At 42.5% G+C, this 15788-nt stretch overlaps 1 protein-coding gene across 3 annotated transcripts in view; it reads right to left on the reverse strand.

The window, feature by feature from the left end:
- The window catches only part of ZEB2 (zinc finger E-box binding homeobox 2), a 131248-nt gene extending 117107 nt beyond the window's left edge, over positions 1–14141 (reverse strand). For 2 of the 3 annotated variants that reach the window (XM_084642743.1, XM_084642742.1), the window contains exons 1-2: positions 13875–14141; positions 11418–11555 (exon numbers count right to left, since the gene is read on the reverse strand). In XM_084642743.1, coding sequence (XP_084498869.1) covers positions 11418–11490 — 73 coding nt within the window. In that variant the 5' untranslated portion in view covers positions 11491–11555; positions 13875–14141. Of the gene's footprint in view, positions 1–11417; positions 11556–13874 lie in introns of those variants that run through there. The other variant, XM_084642744.1, reaches the window with a different exon arrangement.
- Positions 14142–15788: the final 1647 nt, after the last annotated feature.

Raw genomic sequence — 15788 nt, forward strand, 5'->3', positions numbered from 1 at the left:
AGGCAGGGGGTGTTAGAACAGAAAGGTAATGTCTGTGGCCCAGGGTGGTGGTTTATTTTATGATCGGAGTTCCCAAGGCCCCAGCTGTCCTGTGTTTAGGCTCCAACGTCTAAATACGTTCTTTACAGCACCAATCCGGCTGAAACCGACTCCAACACAGTTCGGCTAGAAATGGAAGTTTAGAAACCAGCTTTTGGCCTAGGTACCTCCCTGCATCACCTCCCATTCGGGAAAGTAACGCTGCAAGGGGCTCCGAGCCCCGTGGAGACTAACAGGCCCGATCCTGCTGCCACTCTAGTCAGTGGCAAACCTTTCATCGACTGACTGCAATGGCTAAAATGCTAAACCACGTCAATACAGTTATACTTAAGCAAATGATTAGAGCCCCAGCTCTGTATCGCATTAACAAATGACTCTTGGCAGAGTCATTTGAAATGACTAGCGTATTGGCCGGACCATTTGAAGTGGATGAAATGTATCCACTCCTTGGGGCGGGTGGGCCCCGTACAAACCTTAGATGCTATGATATCTTAATCTGTTGATCTGTTATTGATTCTTTCTCTTGCCTGTGACCTTGCTAGCAGGGCTGTCCCACCCAGCAATCAAACGTGGAGAGACCAGCGCGCTCCATCGCCATGAGAGGCTGAAGTAGCACAGAACTGCTGGCTGCCACTAAAAAGAGAGCCACGGTGTGCAAAATACCGCCTGCCACCACAGCACAAGCCTCCCACGGAAGACATACGCCAGGTGGGAGCACACAAAGAGCACCTGGACTCACTAGCTCTGGTGGCAGAACAGCCCAGGCGAAGTGTCTTTTCCCCTTGCCTGGCGCGGTGACATTATGTACCCCTCTGACGCCGCAATCAAGGTGTAAAGGAGTCTTCTAAACTTCCCAGTTATGTTTTAATTGCTCGCTGGCAACCATAGGCACACCTCAGCTCGGCTTCCTTAGCAAACTTCGAAGTTGTAAAGGTTCCAGCTAGGCGAACACGCACGTGTATAGCAGCTGGGGGGGGGGGGGGAGTGTGAGTGTGTGTGTGAGAGAGAGAGATCTGGTACAACGTAGTTTCGGGGTCCTCGTGAAACCCACATTCCTAGAGACCACACAAAGCTAAGTGTAGAAAAGATAGACGTGTGTGGGGGAGAGTCCACAGTGCTCAGTTGCACAGCTCTCCAGGATTTATAGACGTGTCTCTGTCAATAATTTATTGAAATACCTTTGTTTTCTCATCTTAGGGAAAAGCTGATCTGGCCCAAAGCCACCCTCTGAACACATCACTACTTCAATCTATGGGGACGCTGGGCTCGGCTCGGCTCTCGGCAGCGAGACACGGAACCCAAACACCTTGTGAACTTTGGGCAAATTCGGAAGAAGCTTCGGAGCTGGCTCTGACCTTTGAAACAAGGGGCCTCATCTCTAACTCACTCACAGCCAGGTGACAAGCATTTCTGCCTCGTGTTGTCTTACAAAGCTACAGCACTCCAGGCTCCCCCCCCCCTTCCCCCAGCAAAGCAAGTTCAGAACACTAATAACCAAATCTGTAAACAATCCTACATCGCCGTGATAATTACATTCCTGAGATCCGCACGGACAGATGTAAAGATAGGACGCTGACTTGAGTTTCTACTTGGAACATTTGCTTAAACTGAGCTTCTCGACCTATTCCTCTTGTCGCTCCTTAAACCCATTCCTCTTCTCTTCCTCCTCCTACACTTTAGCTTTCAGAAGCAACATCAGCTCTCAGTTTACACCACTGGATTCGCTGGGAACATACGTGTTTGTGATTAGTGGCTATGTCTCGCTCCTATCTTTACTACGTACCCGAGGAGGCACTGCTCGTTTGTCTTCTTTGTATGTGTGTCTATCCCAACTTTCCTGTGAAAGACCCGAAAAATATGCAAAGCTTGCACTGCTGCTGAGAAAGAGGACAAAGTTTAACTTCTCTGTTGGCAACCACGAAATAACTCCTCGCAGTTTTCTAGCGAAAGCTCTGATTTGCTGAATTTTGTCCTTTGATTTCTGTTTGTATGTTATTGCTACTGCTAAGGTCGTTGCCAACCTCAATTAGATCACAAATGAGATCAGTTTAATTCATCTCCCAAACTGTGACCTGACCATGGTCTGAAAGTATTCAAAAACGCATTTTAAGCCTGCCTTTGATTTCTAAAGGAATACTGCATGCTTGGTCATTCATACAAATAACATAAAACGTAATTATGGGATGATTTGGCAGATGACATCGCTGCCAAGCTGCACGCCATGCCAGATACTGTAACGCTGCTGCCCTGGGATGTGAGTGCACGGTGTCCTTCTATAAGGCTGGAGGTAGTGATGTGTGCGTGTTAGACTGAGGTGTTTTAATGGAATTTGGGAGGAAGGCTGCAGTAGCAATGAGCGCACATGCACATCAAAACCCACAGCTAAAAAATGCTGTATCACCTAGACAGGATGTGGATCTGCACTACCAAATCACCAGCAGGCTATGACAAAGGGAGCTTGCAGCTTGACACACGGGTAACAACATAGCAAACACCTTTAATTCTGTCATGTCTCATACCCTTTGCTTTCTCACACATTTGTGGCTGCTCTAACATTGACACCTACACTTTTTGAAAACGAAATAAGGCAATCTTATTTGAACTAAAAAAGCAACACCTGAAAAGTTATTCTTATGCCCAGCAAAAAATAACCCATTATTAACGCCTTCCCGGCATAAGTGGGGTACCGCGGTAGGGCAATGAAATGGGGCAGCCTTACAAGGTGAAAGTGTAGTTTCAAATGATTATATGCTTTGAAAACCTTGCAGGTTTCCTCAAAGATGGGAACAGAGATAATATGGCTATCAGACCTCAACCCTTACAGGTTTGCAAGTCTACAGTGTCTTTTTTTTTTTTTTAGAAAAGACTATTTTACTGTTCAAGACAGATTCCTAAATTAATCTAAATCACCTTAAAGATTTACTATGAGTGCCTGAAAGTTTTCCAACTGTTTTTTTTTTAAGTTTAACAAACTTTTTTTTTTAATCCTCAATATGCGCTAAGGATTTTGTTTTCAGGTTCATTTGGTATAACTGTCGCCATTCATAAACCTGATTGGAGCCACAGCTCAGTCCAAATGATTCAGTTATAAATGAGACAACTATGTTGTTGGTTGACTAGCTTCAATGGTCTCAAAAATGTCAGGCTTTCATTCCTTTCTCTCTGTTATGCAAACCGCTATATGAACAATCATAACTTGGAACTTCCAAAGAAAGTCCCCCTGGGAACACGAGTCTTATCTGATGAGTGCAAGTGTATAGCACACAAAGAGTTAAACAGTTTTCCAGCGTTACTGGGTAGGTTAATATCACAGCTGCCTGGTAAAGCATTATCCCAGCACCTCACTTAACAAAAGCCTCCTTTTGCAAACAGACTCCTACTTTCCCCCAAGTATCCAAAGGTGTTTACTGAAGTAAATCTGCCTAAATCCTCCATTGCTTGGGTCATGGGGGTAGGCGGGGGTGGGGGGGGTGGGGGGGTGGAAGGTGTAGAGATAATCTCTTTTTGTAAATTCTGTAAATCTTCTGGGAAAAAATCCGGAATCTATGTCACATGCTTCTGTTCAACTGGTAACATCTCGGTTAGTGTGCTCCTTAGGAGTGAAATCTGCCATAGTAGTAAAAAGGAAAATAAAACATCCCTCCCCGCTTCTTATTGTTCAAACTGCTCTTCTCTCTCAAAGTTGCTTTAGCACATTTAATCTATTTGCTGATTGGGGGAAAAAAACCTGTTAGTATCTTAAAAAGCGGTTTCTGAAAAATGACAGTTTGGTAGGCGGGAGATAGTATAGTTGAAAACTTGTCACTTAAGATTTCTGCACTATCCTGGTTATTCTAACACAAACAACTGCATATTACTTTTTACGTGTTGCAAATGGAGGCAAACAACACAGGAAATTTTGACAGGTCTGCCTGAAAGGGCTAAAATACTTCTCAGTAAGCAGGATCCAGTTATAAATAAACCTTCTCTTGGTGAGAAAAAGTGAATATAACCAAAACCTCAACAAAATTTTCATACTGTCTTATTGTCTCTAACTAAGAAACGCAGAGTGGCTTCTGGAAAACAAACAGACAAGAAATCTGGGGGAAAAAATATGGAGGTGGCTGTGAATGCAAGAAACGAGAAAACTTGGCTAACGAAACTTACACAAATGTAACATTTCCCCCTTTACAGTTCTGTGATGTTGTTGGCGTGGGGAGGTTGTTTGTTTGTTTTGGGGTTGTTATTCTTTTCCTCTAGCCAGCAAATGTGACATATTGCCAGCCTCAAAACTGGGGAAGCTTTTTCCTTCCCAAAGAGTTGCCCCTTTTCTCCTGTCGTGTCACTGGAGGGAAAGAAACACGCCAGCCCAACTCATCCTACCACTAAAAAATATTTGTTGTCCAAAGGACAATTCTTTCGCTGCTATCTTTTCATCTGCGTGGACCACATTTCCCTCACCTCCACTCCCCAAGGTCATGGCGAGTAAACAATAATAGTAATTAAAACAAAATAATAGGCAGCAGTCAAGAGCCGAGAGTACACACACCTGACCCTAACTATAACAGACTTCTCCGAGTAGAATTTGATCCCTCTCTGACACTTTTTACCTCAAGTGTTAGTGCGAGTGGCCATGAATAGCACAGGCATGCCATCTTGTAACACTATCTGCCTGTCAGAAGAGCCAAGGCTGGGTAGAGCAGGATCTATATAAGGCTTGTAACTAGGGGAAGCCCAACAAACAGCTACAAACACCTAAGTTATTTTACTCAGCCTCCACCCTTCTGCTTTTTCCCCCCTCTTCTCACTCTCTTTTTTTTTCTTTTCATCTTGGCTTTCTGTTGCAGAATGCAAATGTAGCCTGCCGGCGGTGAATGGGCTGAATTGTGATTAAGAAGAAGAAGAGCTCCTTTCTTTGTTCTCCCCTCAGGGGATGTTTACTGGGAGAGACACAGCGGATCAGATATGAAAGGCATTCAGGTCAGCATTGATGTGAGCGAAAGTGAAATCATACCTAAGGCATTCAAAAGACCGCCGTGTCAGGGGTTCAGCTAACGGTGCATCTACTGTGTGTGTCTTCCCTGTTAGGGAGAAAAAAATCTTTCTACAAACAATCCCCTCTCCCCCCCAAAGAGAGAGAGAGAGAGAGAGAGAGAGAGAGAGAGAGAGAGAGAATGTTTAATTGCAACAAAATTATAAAAAGTTTTGTCCCCCCTGGCGATTAGATGCCACAGGAGTTAGGTTTATCTTCCCTTATGGACCATGGCCTAAATAGGTTAACTGTAGCAATTGGGATCAAAATTTTTAGGGGGAAAGGGACCATGTCTGAAATAGGAAACCTTTATTTCCTAGGTGCATCCATATGTACTATATGTGGCTATATTACACATATAACTTATCTGATTCAATAAGATATGAGGTTTATTTATTCATACATGAAATTGTAGACATATGCAATCACTTCTCGCCTCCTTCAGAAGCAACTTAAATGGTAAAGACAGTGTGGCATATAAAAACAGAACAGCACACCTTAAAAAGTAATCTTTTATTGACTTTGGAACTCCTAGGAACACTCTGCTCAGAGCTTACAGCATGAGAAGACTGTAACCAAAGACATAGGAAGTTGGTACACAGCTATTTAAGTTAAAAATGCTTCAAGGAAAGTCTAATCATCATAATATTTTTCATTAAAAATGCTTGATGAAGAAATATTTGGATCTTACTTTTTTAAGTTTATACTTCCCACAGCCTAAATATTCTTTCAATAGATTTTCCAAGTGGTTAGCTGACACTGTTGGCATAAACAGAGATATGTAAATATATGGGGGGGAGGGAAATCACAAATTTCAGTAAAGCATACAAAGAGTTAAGAGGTGGCTGCTTTTACAGAGGCTGAAAGCAAAATGAAAATCACAAATCATGTAAAAAAGACTAAAAAATAAGCAACAGAACTAGATTTAGTCGTGTTTCAATAACCATCCTCTCTGTTTTGAATTTTAACACCTTTAGAATCTTAGTTAAAATATATAATTTGCCTAATGTTAACATCTGCTTTAATAGTGACATTTAATTCTGAAATATTTTCAACTAGTGTTTCTGCATCCCAGATTTCTCTCCTTTTTCTCTATATTCTAAAAAGACAACTAAAGAGCAATCAAAAAGGTGTCTGACTTGGCTATTCAGACAATTGCACCCTTGTGGGAATGCTGGAATGAATGGTACAGTGGACACCCCAGCACTATTGACGTTATAAACATGTAAATGAAACACATTAGGGCAGACAATCAATTGTCTGTGAGCACTGCAAACCTGCACTCCCCTTCTATGTGACAGGCACAAAATAGTGTCTACCTTGGGAAGCCGTGGTCTTGGTAAAAACGGACAAAGAGTTCTCTTTCTCAGAGGAGAAAATGCACCTTAAAAGCATTGGGATCATGCAGATGCCAAAAACTGTCGTGAGGCGAAGAATTTCCTATTTCTTGGAATGAAAGTACTGCTGCTGTAAAAGAATCAACACTCTTCTTTCCACTTTAAGGGTTGACACAGTTTTCTTAGGGAATATTCTCAGTATGGTTTTATAGCTTGTTTCTCAATCTTCAATATATTTTATTTACCTTGGACAGTTAACCGTATATATTTATTTAACAATTAACTTTCAATGCTGTTCCTTTTTTTAAAAAAAATTGATGTTATGGTCATTAATTCTTTAATCTATTTCATTTTATTTGACACAATTTTTTAAAAAGTTTATCTGTAGATCACGTGCAATAGCTAAAGAGGCTAGTGGCAAAACCAGTAACAGTAAGAATTACTGGAAATGACATATGTTATTCAACAGTGGCATTCAACAATATTCAAACTCGTTTTTCCCCCAAACTCAAAATAAAATCAATAGCTCAGATAACAGCCTCCTCTGTTCCATATCAAAACTTAATCTGTATAGCGAGATATACTCAGATATTCATTACATCTTGGTCACTTGCATTTAGTAAATAATATTTTTAAATAAACCTATATCCAGGTACCTTTTGAAGTAGTAAAATATTCTCCCAATGAACTCGTCAACTTCAAAAGTAATCTATTTGCAACGGATTTTCACACTTGTAAAGATAACTAGGAATAGGAACGTTCCCAGTTGACCGCTATAACTTGTACCACCTGAAATTTACTAGGGAGCACCCTTGTATCTGAGACTCTAGTTATTTCCAAACTTCACCCATCAGGGAAAACAAACACCACTTCTCATTACCTAGAGATTCTAGCTAGATTTTTTTTCTTTTTAAAGGGTGAAGTTAATTCGAATTTTCCCTCTTCCCCATCATCTCTAGAAAGAGGTGGGTTTCAGAGTAGCAGCCGTGTTATTCTGTATTCACAAAAAGAAAAGGAGGACTTGTGGCACCTTAGAAACTAACGAATTTATTTGAGCATGAGCTTTCGTGAGCTACAGCTCACTTCATCGGATGTATTTAGGTGGGTGGATGTCTTTTTGGTTAACGTTCTTAAAGGGAATAATTGTGTCTGCCTGTTTGGTCTGTATTCCCTTTCGGATCAGATGCCTTCAAAGCACTGAATGTTCTCCCTCTTCTTTACAGCTGGAAGCGAGATGGCAAAGAAATCAGAGAGAGATGCATACTGAAACTTTGGAGAAAATTAGACACAACTTTTCTTTTCTCCTCTTTCTCCCCCCAAAGATTTTTGCTTTTAAAGGGGACAACTCAAGTCCCAATTCATGCCATGCCAGAGAGATTTGTTTTAAGGAAAGCGTCTTTGTACCTAGTCATCTCTCCCTGAGAAGGCGAAAGAGGGAGTGATGAAAAATCAGTCCCCTTCCTCTTATTTCTAAGGCTCTGCCTGCAGCAGGAAAAGAGAATGAGGCAGCATCTTCAGTGAGACCGCTCCAGCTACAAACAGGGGCAACACCAACAGCAAACGCCAAACTTTGTAAGTTTCAAACGTCGCTGCTGCGACTATTCCAGCAGCTTGGCTATCAGTCTGAGAGCGATCACTCTCACCGTGGGGAGGAAGTGCAGAGTGGGGAGAAAAAGAAGGGGGCTTTGGGTTTTCTCTCCTTCAGTGAAAGTGTTACAAAGTGAGTCAGGCGACTGGAAATCATCTGACTGAACTTTCCTGAAACCGACACACATTCCTGGGCTGCGAGCTCCTCTGATTTCCCCACCTTCCATCCCCTTACTCCTCTTCCTCTCTCTTTAGACTTTTCTCTCGAACATTTTTTTCCTGGGGATGGTTCCCCCCATTACCATTTATTTTAATATGACCTCTCCCACCCCCTACACACACATACACGTTTCCCTGACACTGCCCTACTGCATCACTCTCTTCTCCAGCTCTGATCAATCCCGTTCTCTTGTAAAATCCTGAGCTTTTTTTTTTCTACCCTATTTAGCTTTGTAGGAATTTTATCCAGCATCGTTTTCTAATCCTGAGTCCTGACCATCCTTACACCCACCCCCACACAGAGCATATAACACATTTAGGTACTACTTGGCTTCTTCTATTTTGATCCCCTCTATCATTTCTATTTGGTTACATTTATATCACTCTAGTTTCCTTGATGCCCATCTATTTTTGCAGCTTTTAAAACGTGTAATGCTATTGCCTTTCCAAGGAATTTCTATATGATTTCGATAAGCATCATCATAGTTAGTGTTATCAGCAAAGACACAAGCTCAGAAGTGACATCTTTTCCATGAATCCAGAAGAGAAGAAAAATCCACTCAGTTCAGATAAATCCTGGGCAATCCCCAAAGGAAAAGGCAGTGGCTACGTGCTTGTCGAGAGAGAAAATGGAAAGAAAAAAAAAAACAGAAAAGAAAAAGAAAAGAAAAGAAGTCTACCTTCTTCTCAAAACCAGAACATTTCTGACTTAGAAATGAATGAAAGAAGCAGATTATGGAACACAAAGAAAAAAAAACATGGGAAAAAAAGGAATAACATAAAATAAAATAAAAATGCACTGGTTGGAGCAAGACAGGGAAGGGAGAAGTTAGACCTTCGTGCAACCAATGCACACACTTTAAATGAAGTTTGCAGGATCGGTTACCTTAACAATCGCAATTAAACTTTCTCCTCCCAACTCTCCTGGCTTTCTTAAGTCATTGCACCCCACGAAAAAACAATTTCAATGGAGCAACGGAATATATGCCATTCCGGTCCATATGTGTTACTAAAGACTTGTGTGCAATAACTGGGTGTACACATTACATTCATTAGCTCTCCCACATACATAATCATATAGCTTTTAGGAAATCGTTTGTACATTTTTGCTGATCAAATTGTTTTGCGAAAACATGAAACACATTGGTACACACACTCATCACAGAACATGTGATGGGGTTTAATACGCTAAACTAATAATCTTGTATGACGAGAACCAAGAAGGATAAAATATGAAGGCTAAAACAACAAACAGAATATTCTTTAGTGCAAAAGAGCACTTCTGGATGCCTTGCTTTAAATCTCATTCTCTTTCCTCTCAAAAATGACTGTTTAACATAAGAAAAAAGGCTACTTGACACAAAGCTTTTGTTATCCAGTTGATCAGCAACGTGCTTTAGATACTTGTAAGGGGAAAAAAACCCCACAACAGACATTGATTTTAGAAAATCAATAACCAACATTTAATAAAAAGAACAGAAGAAACACAAGAGAGGAGAGGGAAACATTACGTGTAATTTTAATGTCTACTAAATTACCCAGAGATGAGGGGAAGGGGAGGTCTCCTATGTGAGGACCACCTTAAATAATGACAGACACAGGAGTAAAGGCGGGGTGTGTGTAGGGGGGAGGGAGAGGGGGAGAGAGAGACTTAAAAAAAAAGATAACAAGGAACGGATCATTGGGAAGCTGCTCGGAATATATTATTTTAGTTGGGTTTTTTTGTAATACTAAGCCAAGCAAATAGATCAAAGACAACACAAAGGGTAACATAAAGAACAGTTTCTGACTAAAATTCCTCTATCACTCCCCCATATGGCTCGACACCTCCACCACAACAAGAAAAAGACACACACACACACACACACACTCGCGCAACCTAGAGAGTGGGAAGGGGGTGGGGGGGGGGGGCGAGAGAAAGGATCATTTGTTTCTAATCAACATTCTCTTGTCTTTGTGTTTTTCTCCTTCCACCCCCACTCCACCTCTCCACTTAAATGAAGTAGCTCAGCTATAAGCAAATGGGTTCAGGTTCACACAAATATCTTCATTCCTCCTGATCTCTAGAGGAAAGTTGTTGAAAGTGGGGCTGAGATGTCCATTCAGGGGCACCAGGGTGGCTGGGGGAGGGGGGCAGACTTCCAAACCAACGAAGAAAGGAAGAAACTAGGGAGGGACAGAGACCCACACCAGCGAAGAGCTGCCAAATGTGAGATCAGACCAGAACACCCCGTCCCATTGAACCCAACCTCTCAGTCGCCTGCAGAGACCAGGGGAGAGGGTAACTATGGGCAATGGGGCAGCAAACTCATTCTGTTTTAATGATTAAGGAGAAGGAAGTTTCATTTTCGAGTCTATCACAATTTTTAAAAAAAGTAAATAACTCCCTGCCAATGTGGCTTAGGATTCTCACGGTGTCTTTTTCCCAGGGAATATGGTTTTTCCGTGGTTCTCCCCCCCCCCCTAATGGAACTATTGGAAATACCTCTCCGCCCCCTCTCGTCTCTCTCTTCCCCTGACACTAGAGTCCATGGCTTAGCTGGTTCTGCCAACATGAAAACTGGCCGGAAAGTGGCTTTGGTCTGTGTGAGACTTACATGTCTGGGAGGTAATTCTGAGACTGCAGGCAGCGGTCAGAGGGGGAAAAAAGCAGGAGACAGAGAGAGAGAGAATCCAGCGGGTCCTGGCGTGGGGGTGGTGGGGGGGGTGAGAAGCCAGGCGCAAGAGACACAGAGCCCAGGACCGTTAGATAGAGCAGGGACCCAGGCAAGAAACTTTCAGCCTTTCTCAGCCACACAGTCTGCATGGGGCTCTCGCTCAGTCTCTGGCTTTTCTTTCCAAACCGCCCAGTGATTCTGCAGAACTCAAACTACAGAAGCCCCAGACCTGGGACTCTGCCCACTTGATCGGACTTCTCCAAAGGTGTCTGGGGGGTGAGTGGGGGGGGGGGGCGGATAAGGAGCGCTCGGTTAGACTGGGACTGCGCCCGGGGGAAAGGGCTGGGATCCTCCGGCTTCTTTGACGCTCACTTTCCCTGGGACTCCCTTGAACTCTCTCTCCCCTCCAGAAATATACAACAGGCGGATCTCTCGTCCGCCACATAGAAAGCGATCGCCAGCAAACCCCGGGCTGCTGCGGTTGCTGCTGGGTGGTTTTTTTCTCCCTCTCCCCCTCTATCTCTCTGGTGGAGTCGAAAGGAAAAGTTTGATTCAGGGTTTTCTTACCGTTTTTCCTTCTTGGATTGGCTTGTTTTCGCCTCTTACACCTGGGGCCATCCGCCATGATCTGCTGCTTCATTGATAAGAGTGGATCAGATGGCAGTTCGCATGGACTCGACTCCCTGATTCAGCAGCACGCAGACTCTATGTAACAACCAAACACAGCAACAATGTGGGCATTGGTATATCCCATTTAAATGCAGGGCGCCAAAGGGAACCCAAATATTCCCCCAAAAAGGAACCCATCCACACACACACAAAGACTTGCCGTGCTGGGGGAGGTCGGAGCAAAGATTAAATTGATCCCCTTCCTTCCCAGCCGGCCAGGTTTTTAATTTTTTTTTTTTGTATCGCACAGCAAAGGAGATCAGAGAGACAAGAATTACATCTTCAAAATGAGTCATAACTCATGACCGTATGAGGGAATGCACAGGCTCGTACAGTAGGCTGTTTGACTCAATGCTAGGCGGACCATTTCCTCCTAAAAGTACTTTAGACTGACATTGCAACTTGTTCTCCCATGATATGTTATCTTTATCTTTATTTGTATTTTTGTTAGCTCACTTCGGCAAGCTGAGAGCAACAGAGAAACATAGCTCTCTCTCTCTCTCCCCCCCTCCCCTGTGGGGTAAGGCGCAGGATTGAGACCTCACTTCTACCCCCCCCCCCGCCCCAACAATGAGAAGTGTATTATAAACCTCTGTCATCTTTTTAGTCAGTTTGACAATATTCATTGTAGGGTTTCCCCCTGCCCATTAAACAAAGCTTCAGACTGTCTTCCGCCCCCCCCCCCGCCTGAGAAAAGAAACAGAAATCAAAACTACTGCTGTCAGTGTTTTCAGGCTTTCTAAATGATCATATCCTTTTCGACTTGTAAACTTTCGTACCTATATCTGTCTACACATGCAGGCTTTATTTGAGACTGAATCTGTCAAAACTGGAGTGGGGAAGCACTTGGTTTGCTTGATATAAGGCTCCTGAAACTGAGTCTATCTTGGAGAAGATGCTGTAGCTTTAAAGATGCTTTGACTTGAGGATTAGTTTAAACAGGGGGCTATAAAAGATGTAACAGATGCAAACTGTAAAACAAGGGCAATTAACCCTTGCTCTTCTGAACAAAATCCACCCTAGCCTCAGCATCTATTGTCTACTCCTACGCTGTAAAGCTTTACACAAAACCGAGAAATTGATGACCTGTCTCCACACATTTTGTAACAAAGTGGATTTAGTTTTGATTTTTCCATTTTAACTTTAGTAAAGATTCACATCAGGATGGATCAGTTAAGTATGCTGCTCTTGTGTCTTATTGGCTCTGAACTCGCCTTTCTTAGGCTTTTGATGATAAAACAGGGTTGCTTTAAAAATCTATGTGCAGGTAAGTGTATGTGAATATGCAGATTGTCTGTACAAGGTCAGTATGTTTACTCACAGACTACAGCAAATGAATCCATGTTGAGAAAGTAAACTGGTAGTTTTATGGACATGGATGCATGTGTGTGGGAGAGGGAGAGATTGAGCGAATACGTACAAAAACTTTATATTTGCTAGTTATTTCTTGCTCTGCATTTTGTAATCTCTACATCATCATTACAGATCAAGCACAAGATATATGAAAGTAGGTAGGAGATAAACAAATTCATAAAAGCCCGGACCTGTGAGCTTTCTTCGACAATTGGAGTAATAATGCAAAACGACCAATGGCGAATTGTTTTAAATGTATTTCAATATCTGCTCTGCTCCTTAGCATTAACAAGAAAAGTTGCCAATAATTTTCAATCTTGGGTTCTTGAGGACGGTTTTCTTCCTAGCTGGATTGACTATTTTTTGTAAACGACTTTTAAGTTCCAGTCACTACTTTCACTTCTTTCTTTGGGATCCCAGAACCTGAGGTGTTACTTCATCCAGCCTCACAAAATAAAATAAAGAAATGAAACCGACTAGGCAGACAAAACAGCAAACTTTCTGTTTGGGGAAACACATCTTTGCTGGGACTTCTAAAGCAGGCTGGAGCTAAAATATTTTCCAACCGTGCTCCCTGTGCATGCCCCGTGCGTGCAAATCACTAACAGGTACATGCAAACTTTAAGATGATCCTATGTGAATCTTAAAATAAAAGAGCAGTGAGGTTGTTTGAAAGAATGAATTCTTTTCTGTGCACTAAAACTTTTACTGTCATATTTGCAAAAGACACCTTTACTACCTGTCTGGACAGGTACTGGGGGGGCGGGGAGGGGAATAACAGCAGAGAACGGTTCGCCATAAAAGAACCAACCCCTCCTGAAACTGGTGCCAAGTGACTTTACATTTCAGTTCAAAATGAGATTCCCCAACTATAAACAAGCTGAATAAGCCACCACACTCGAAATAAAAAAAAAAAGAAAAGAAACGGGGGGGAAATGAGACGGTGCAGGGGGAAGGGGGGGAAAGACAAGAAAGAAAGAACTGTTTAAATTCAGAACCTACCTGCGAAGTGTTGTTTGTAGTTTTGGCCAGAAATGGTGAGAAGAAAAAGCATGAAGAAGCCGCGAAGTGGAGGAGAAAAGGTGAAGGGAGATGCAGCTCCTGCAGAATTTGTAAAAAGCCTTGCAAAGAGTTGTCGGAAGGACCGTTATTCCTGCTGGGCAGGTTAGGACTGATCTCTTTCTGCCACTCCAGGAAACACAAACCTGGGGACGGACTGACGTGTTACGCCTCTTCTAATGACATTTTTTTCTTTTTCTTTTCTGTAGGAGAGAGAGGAGAGACCCTGAAACACACGCCACCTATCTTTGTGGGGAGGGATAATTGAAGAGCACCAAACGTGAGCATCATGTGGAAACGTGATCGCCAAGTTTCTCTCTGGGAAAGGATCTGGGATAGATTATACCTTGAAGTCTCCGCAAACGCTTTAGTGGAAGAAATGAAATTCCACCTCCCTCCCGCTCTGTCTCCCTCCTCCCTCTCTCCGACCCTCGCTCCCTTTCCTCCCTCCTCCCCCCCCCCCCCGCAACCATCAAGTCTTTGGCATCATTATCCTCTTCACTAAATCCTACTGGATACAAGGCGGAAAACGGTGAACACCATTCACAGAACTGGATAACTCAAAGGAGCTGAAAGTTAAAGGGAGCGATCCTGTGTCTTTCAATCAAGATCCCTACTTCTTTTTATAGAGATAGCTCTAATGGCCAGATTCTGCAGGCACGTTCACTTGGGTAGCTTTTTCAGCATGGTTTCTAGCAGGAAAGTCTCTTTCTCCTTCTCAGTCCCCCCCTCCACCCCTTCTTTCAGATGAGCAAACCATAGCTCAAAATTTTGGGTAGAAACCAAACGCTGTATTTGAACTGGAAAAAAAGGCACCTAGTTGACTTCTGATCATTTTGTTGTTGTTGTTTCGACGCTCAACCATCTTATTTGAATTGTTTGTTGTAGCTGTAGAAAAAAGTGAGATTTGACATTCTTTCTGTTTTGTTCTCAGATATGGATCATGGGGTGAAATGGCTCTTTTTCTGTCTCTCTTCCCTTGGGGGTGGGGAGGGAAGGAGCTAGCTAGCTAGAGTGACTGAGTGGTACTGAACTTGTGGGGATAACAAGTTTACCAGTTTTTAAAATAGGAAAATAAAATAAATAATAATAATAAAATAATAATAATAATAATATTAAAACAGACTCCACCTTTGCACTGAAGGGATTGGTTATGCAAATCTGGAAGGGGTTTCCTGGCAAATACAGCTTTCTACTGTATGGTTAATTAAATCATCACTCAAAAGCTTTCCAATGTGACGCTTCTGTCGTAATCCAATCAGGGTACGTAGGTCCTAAACAAGAAAGATATTTTCCACATCTGGAAGTCAGCAATTTAGCAAGTACTGCACATTATTAACCAATTCAGAGCCCACTTCCCAGGGGGATGTTTTTTTTTGAAGTTTAAGTGTTCTTAACCAATGCTCTGCTGTTTTGTTTATCAAAAAGCTGGTTTGCACAGCACATAATTGGAAACTAATATAGAAGTAACTAAAGACAGCCAAATTTGGTCAGCAAAGGCGTTTATCTGAAAAGGGGAAAAAAATCTCTGAGACTTGATCAGTTCATGCCCAGCTGCTCACAGAACCCACATACGGTTCCTTCTTTGGAAGGGCTTTACATAATCTCAATGTAAAGATGAACTTCAAATCCTACATGTTTGGATGATCTTTCTGAAGGTAAACGTGGAGCTGCCCAAGGGGCTGTATTAGCGGGCTTCGTATGAATTTCCTTGCTTTGACAGAGTTAAATCTATTACTGCACTTCTCACCCCCCCCGAAGTAAACTGAAACAAATGGTACACTGATCCGACACTATACTTTTACTTACATTAAGCTAAGATAAACTGCTCTTGAACTGTGCATTGAATGTGTGCCT

Source organism: Lepidochelys olivacea (genome assembly GCF_965140295.1).
Source record: "Lepidochelys olivacea isolate rLepOli2 genome assembly, chromosome: 11".
Taxonomy (NCBI): Eukaryota; Metazoa; Chordata; order Testudines; family Cheloniidae; genus Lepidochelys; species Lepidochelys olivacea.